Below are 7,139 nucleotides of genomic sequence, written 5' to 3'. Positions count from 1 at the left end.
CTTTAATGTGAGTTTGGTAAAGTTAAAAACCCAATCCAATGTCTTCATCTTATGTATTTAAACGAGTGTTCACGACATGTATACAGATATTGAAGAAATGAAAAGTACCAATTTACAAGAAACGATTGCATTATTTACGAAAGACACAGTTAACGACTAAATAGCTCTATAAATAGAAGATTTCCAGAGTCTGAGCTGTAGATGAACTTTTATATCTCAGCAAGAACATACCTCGAATAATAATAAAGCTTAAAACTACACAAATTATCCTTTGGAGAATCATGCATACACCATAGTTTACAGTGTTTTATTTGTTAATTCGCTAAATGTTCTGTGCTACATAGAAAAAAGGTGTAGCAAATCCACGTAGGCCTACATCAAGATTATTAAAAACCATAACACAATTCCTTTCCAATCCAAAATGTGGACCTAAATTACCATTCAAAATTCGAGTTTGTGTGTATAAATCTTCTGCTAAAGAACAAGTAAATTACATCTACCTTTAATAGCAGTTTTTAATACGATATACATTCTACCATACAAAAAAACATACACCAACTATTACTCTTCTTTTTAAAATCAATTGTTACTTGATTATTTTTAACTTAAAATCCAGGTGGATTTCCCCTTTAATGGATCAGCTTAAATATGAGGGACGGTGACATTACTATCGGACAAGCCTCAACAACAAAAACAAAAAAAATATTAAATTTGCTGACACGAGGGTGGGGTGTTTTGGAATGGGGATTTCAATTCCGTCACACCTTCCTTTTTATTACAATACTTTACAATACAGTGAAAAAACGTATGCCCATACTTTTCTTTTCTAACATTTTTATAACGACGCACTTATTTTCTAATTACGAATGTGCCTGTCTGCATCCACTTCTGTTGTAAAGTGATGTTTTATAAACCTGATGATTTTCAGAAATTGATTTATAACAGGTAATAGTACTTTTTGTACGTATTTGTTTATTTGAAGATAATGGAAATATTTTAATCTGTATTTGAATTTGAATTTGAATTTGAATTTAAATTTGATTGAAAGTGAATTCTTACTTAAGCAGTTTTTTAAAAACTTGGTCTGACCCCGCCCCCACCCCCTCCTCCTTCCCAATCCAACCCTAAAGTGACCTATTGATCAAGGCACTAGAATCGGAGTAATGCCAAATCTCACTTTACCGTTTCATAGCGAGATAAGACACGAGTAGAGACGCAAGCAGGGCGCCAAGACTAAGCGTTGTTGTGTGGGCCCTGTTGCAGAGATTACCCGAGCAGACGCACGCAGCCCCACTCCCGGAGACGAACTGAATGGTAGAGGGAAGCATGGAGTTGATTACGTCTCGTTGTGCGTTGATGGCTGCTCTGCTTGCGGTCTCGCAAACGTCCGCAGCTGCTCCGCAGGTCCGTATGACGAGTTCTGTTTCGATGTTACCCTCTGCAATACAAAATGGGGCATGTATGTATTCATATTCCATGCAAAACTAACAAATGCATAATACAAATTATACTAACCATTAAAGGGATAGTTGGGTTCTGTTGCAGAGGGCGCTAGACAAAATAATTTCAGAGTCGGCTGAAATATAACGATTTCTAATACTTGTGTACCCCCACAAATTTTAGATATTCTGGAAAATTTGAAAAAAACAGTCGAAAAAAACGAAATAACGCCTTTTACGTCGTATTTCAGCCAATGCCGATGTTGGCTTTTTTGTTTGCATTTTCATGTAGCTTATATTATTATGTTGCTTAAATAATTAATTAACGGTCATCATGTTTTTTTTTAAAGTGGAGCTGAATTGGTATGATCGTATTGGTGAAATTGTGGGGTCTAAAATTACCTTTAAAGCAATTTTAGGTTCTAAAAGGGCACTAGAAATGTCATAGATAAAAATAAGAGCAATAACCATGCACTTTGAAGGCATTTGCGGTCTGAAAACAGAACTCAACTATCCCTTTAACATTTATTTGAGTAACATGGACTTAATTATCCTGAACCAAAGTAAATAATGACACGACAGCATGTTCTTTAAATCATTAAAAAGCCTGTTTAAAGAAAATCACAAATATGGCAAATAACGTATCACTAGAAACTGGCAAGCTTACAGATGGCCATCGTATAAGTTTTAAGCCAACTACATATTGGGTGATTTATACAAATACAAATAAAACCACCTCAATTGCATCTGGGATAAGCAATTCCCTCTTGAAACGCCTATTAACATACCGCGGTGTATGCAGCTAAAAATACAATGGCGTCTTATTTTGTTTACAAGCGATGGATTCTTTTTGAGTGAGGCAATAGATCATTTAGCCTGACGGTAGTGAAGTAAGAGAAATAACTGAATAGAAGATAACAAAACAGCCACTAAAGATGTGTAGATGTCATGATACATCGTCTGCATGTGCAAATCATGTTCAAGATGTGGCGTCACACATCTCAGAAGCGTTCGGAGGGCTCTTCGAGTGCTATGCCGGGGCTGTATTTAACCGTTTTGTAATTGATAATAATAATTAATTCTAATGTTTCCAAGCATTTAATTTTGATAACCTTGTCCCATCAATGTTTCATCTTTGCAATGATGACAATAAAGTTAGTATTTAAAATCGATGAACCTTCTCTTTAAATACGGAAATGAATACCAAATACACTGTTGAGCATAAAGGTGGAGAAAAAAGGCAATAGATTATCAATAATTCATTGTATTTTCCCCTGGCCCTAACAGGAAAAAATCGTCTGTACGGCCATGTGATTTTGTCATTTCTGAATTGGGAAAACTGACAATCCTACTAATTTGGGTGCAGACAATAAGCCAGTTCATAGTTGCAGTCTGAGCATAGGTAGATAAAGGTCATTGCAGATCAAATTATGAAATACACGGATACAAAATGCTGCATACGTCCTCATGAAAGTTATGTAATCATTATTAATTTATTCACTTATGCAAAAACAGTGCAGTCCAAGATACGCATGTGGGAGTATTCTTTAAAAAGGGGAAACAAAAGCTATTTATGTAGCACCTCCATCGCAGTAGGAGTGATTATTTCAACATTTACAAAGTGAAACCTCTTCAAGATCTGCGGATATTCGGGGTCATTCGGGACATGTGTTAACCGTGAACTGGCCTTATTAGCGAGTTTTCGCTCAGCGACGGACAGACCTTCTACGACGCCGCAGCACTCAGAGTTACGGCCGTCGCACACAGACTGCCCTCTTTACAAAAAGCGGTTTTGCTTTTCGGTGAACGCGTACGTATGCCAATAGGCAATTTTCGTAACGTAACCAAATTGAATGCATACGTCTTTGTGAAGTGCTTCGATACAAACTATTTTATTCACCTGATAAGAATAATAGTATTTCAATAGACAGAGTCCAAACTGCATATATTAGTTGTTGCCAGGTTTGACAAACATTAGGGAGTTCTCGCAAGCTGAACGCGGATGGAGAATCTGCGGTTCGTGTGCAAAATTGAGAAGCTACTATAGTAACAGCGGGGTAGGTACTGAAATCCAGAACGGGTTTGGGCCAAATCTACGGGCGTTCATTTTGTGACATATTACAGCATACATTTAAAAGTATTCAAGAAAGGCCATTATTCTACCATTACACCTTTAATTCTTAAGAGTTACGAAAAAGGACAAACACACCACAATTAGCAAGGGGTCATAAGTATTGCTTTTGTACTTACGTCCCTCAATAGCGTATATAAAGTTGTAGTTCTTTTCAATTCTTTGCCGTATCTGACAACATGTAATATAATATTTTGCGATCTCACTATTGAAATACAATTATTCATTATAGGTGAGTTAAATATTTGTATAAGGGCACTTCATTATTGCTTTTGTACTTACGTCCTTGAATGTCGTAAACAAAGTTGTAGTTTGCTTTCAGGCAACCTCCAGCTGCACTACAATCCATGGTACTCTGTTCGTAATTCTCGTCACAAGGAGCGAAGCCTGCCTCCATGCTCGGAAAGGCACTCATGTCACCGTCTGATGTGATGGAAAGACAGTTGTAGCATTGCTGAGCATGAACTGTGAGAAGTGAAAAACGTAGATTTATAAGTTCTTAATGTTTTGGGCCTGCAATTGGGACATGGTATCTTTATTAAAGGCGACTAAGAACAGATTTTTCTCGAATCCCCCCCCCCCAAGCTCACTCGTATTTTTTCAAAATGAGACTATACTTACAACCCGACCAGGATTGATTTTATTCCTCTTTATATGATCAAATTGGTCACAATGCGACCTCAGAAATATTATTATTTTTCATTATTATTCAGACCATCACACCCAATCGCAAAGTATGATGTTTGAGCAGTATCTTTGGACCACGTAGAGATAGAAATGATTAAAGATGGGAATCATCCCTGATAATGTATTCATCACAATCTAGATGTATATATGAATATGCGAATTGCATAAGTTAATTAAGTAGGACAAGCCGTACTGGTTGTCCTTCCTACCAACAACTAATGTAATGAGTATTGCGATACTGTGCAAATCCACTCTCAATGCAATCATTCAGTCACTCAGTTAAGGTATTTTTACCTTGCCGCTCTCTTTATTGCATCGTCGTAGCTAATTACAGCAGTATTTGATGTAGTGTTTCATTGAAGTATTTATAGACTAGAATTAAAAGAAATATATTTCTTCTTTAAGCTTTAATAGACCAAGTAGCTGGAGTGTTAACCTCTGAGTCTCTGATATTTGGTTGTTCCTGTATTAAATCTACGGGTGATACGTGAGTTCAGTAGTCAGCGGGTTAAGATGCTATGGTTTCAATTGGAGTACCACATTCAAACACTTTGAAGCATTTATAAACTAGAATTATGAGTGTATTGACACTTTAAAAAAGGGCATATATCAAGCTTAGATCTTGTAGCTGGAGTGTTAACACATTACCCCCTGGTACTGGGTTGTTCCTGTATTGAACATACGGGCAATGTGTGATTTAATGCTTAGATCCCATTTGCCGCGGCGGCCGTGCGGTCTAAAATATTTACAGCCAATATCAATTGTAGGCCACCGCAGCATTCCCACGGTCACATGCAGTAGCGGTCACATATGTAAGGGTAACCGCGCGGCGAATTTTGAATTTGTGGAGACGGAAAATCTGCGATTTCCCTACGGCCTTTGAAGTGATGACGTACGGTCGCCTAAAGGCGTCCCTGCGGCGGCCGTTGTTTTTTGAAAAATACTAAAAAATACTAAGGTAGACGTAATGAAGCCGTGAGGTAGCCGCAAGATGCCCGCAAGGCGATCGAAGCGGGACCATAGAAATCAAAGCAGTTTATATCATTCCGTGTTACATAGTCCACGGCGACCCATACGGCCTGTAAAAATAGGGATACGCCCTATGATGACCCTTAGGCCCCCGCATGTATCTCTTGATTTCAGGGGCGTACGGCCGCAGTGTCCTAGCCGTAGAGAAAATGTGACCTTGGCATAATAGTTGTCAACGGGGTAAGATGCTAGTCTCAGTTTCAGTACCACATTCAAACACTTAAAAGCATTTATAAACTAGTATTAAGAGAGGTACATTGACATAAACAAAAGCCCTACTTCAAAATTACACCGTGTTGCTGGAGTGTTAACCCATTACCACCTGGTATTGGGTTTCTTCCTGTATTAAACCTACGGGCAATATGTAAGTTCAGTATCTAACGGGTTAAGATGCGAGCTTTAGGTTCAGTATCACATTCAAGCCAATAGTATGATATCAATTGGCTTTGTAGTTTTTAATTTGGCAATATGGCTAGCATAGGCCTACGTCTGGCTTTTGTACTGAGCGAGGCGGTTTACATGTAGGATGCTGAATAGAGTACTTTCGTTATAATGATGTATTATTTAGCATTTCTGTTTCTTATAACACAAAGCTAAGTAAATACAAGTAGTATCTTTGTTGCTTGCATTTGCAATGCATTTACACGTATTATGTTTTGCCTTTCATTCTTGGCGGCAGATTACAGTGTCATATCAGAACGAGCTTTAAGAGTAATATGCACTGCAACCAGCAATTTACCATGAAAGTCCCACCTCTAAACAATTGTATTTACTGCCCCTGCCCCTTCTAAATGATAATATACAATGTATCTCTCTAATGTAGGTAGTTGTCTGGAAGTCGAATTTTACATCTTTTAAACGAGATTTGAGACCCATGATTGGCTTGGGGTAGAAACGAATAAATAGAAAACGGGCCTTCGCGTTAGGGTTGATAATGAGTATAAATTAAACTTACCCATTCCCAAAAACATCACCGCAACAAGGAGGAAAACTTGGGCCTTCATCATGGTAATAAAATAGATGTCGATCTGCAAATATCAGTCACAATTAGCAGTATATCTTCCTCGATCTGAGTTCCAACTACAAGTGAAGTGTTCTATGATGACTGTGCATATTCATACCAGCTCTGGTCTCTTAACCGTCCACCATCCACCAGCCACACCCATCCATCTTAGCGGTAGCGAATCACAGACTGGATACCGGGTGACGTGGTTGCGTATAGTAGCCAATCACCAAAATTGTACTGTGTCGCGTGACCAAGGCGTGTCGCTATTTTTAGCCGTGACATGCAAAGTGGAAACCTATTTTTTTTTGGCGTACATTCAGTCACGTGACCATACTATCATTTCTCGATTTGTTGTAGCTCAGATACGAATCACAAGCTCTTATTGAAATGTAAGGTAAACGTGTTATTACATCCACTCAAATTATCATGATGTGATAGTCATTTACGTCATATTATAGGAGATTGGGGAGGGCAAAGCCATAATGCCGTTAAAATAAACAGATTAAATCGAATCAGTTATTACTCGCCGAAGAAAAAGGTCTGATTTATGTTTGAACCAGTGCCCTGTTTCATCTAACTTAATATAATAAATAACAAATAAGTATAGCTGATTACAAGGTAATGAAATCATGGCATTTCATTGGCAGGGAGCTAAAATTTCATAGAAATTTAGCATTTATTATCAAAACAAAACAGGGCCCAGTTTAATCTGTATCCATTAGGCCACGTTGTGTAAACCAATTTGTCTGCTTTGTCATCGTTCTGGGGGGTGTTTCACAAAGATCCTAAGTAGAACTTAACACTAAGTTGGACTTAAAAATTATGGACAGCCATTGGAGCCTTAAAA

General features: G+C 37.9%; 1 protein-coding gene across 1 annotated transcript; it reads right to left on the bottom strand.

Annotated features, from left to right (window-relative positions):
• Positions 1-1,074: 1,074 nt before the first annotated feature.
• LOC105442879 lies at positions 1,075-6,377 on the bottom strand. Its single transcript, XM_030992739.1, has 3 exons — positions 6,242-6,377; positions 3,853-4,035; positions 1,075-1,438 (listed from the first exon to the last, which is right to left on the bottom strand). Exons 1-3 carry the CDS (start codon positions 6,291-6,293, stop codon positions 1,179-1,181), a joined length of 495 nt encoding a protein of 164 aa, XP_030848599.1. The 5' UTR covers positions 6,294-6,377; the 3' UTR covers positions 1,075-1,178.
• Positions 6,378-7,139: the final 762 nt, after the last annotated feature.

This window comes from Strongylocentrotus purpuratus, unplaced genomic scaffold (assembly GCF_000002235.5).
Source record: "Strongylocentrotus purpuratus isolate Spur 01 unplaced genomic scaffold, Spur_5.0 spur5_scaffold_20, whole genome shotgun sequence".
Taxonomy (NCBI): Eukaryota; Metazoa; Echinodermata; class Echinoidea; order Camarodonta; family Strongylocentrotidae; genus Strongylocentrotus; species Strongylocentrotus purpuratus.
This window is presented reverse-complemented; position numbering and strand designations above follow the sequence as displayed.

What these genes read in the sequence shown, in the direction of transcription:
- LOC105442879 (XM_030992739.1), bottom strand. Translation starts at nt 6,293, where the DNA reads ATGATGAAGGCCCAAGTTTTCCTCCTTGTTGCGGTGATGTTTTTGGGA. An exon ending in GGTGATGTTTTTGGGAATGG is followed by an intron (nt 4,036 to 6,241) that starts GTAAGTTTAATT and finishes CACTTCTCACAG; the next exon opens with TTCATGCTCAGCAATGCTAC. An exon ending in TGTTTACGACATTCAAGGAC is followed by an intron (nt 1,439 to 3,852) that starts GTAAGTACAAAA and finishes TTTGTATTGCAG; the next exon opens with AGGGTAACATCGAAACAGAA.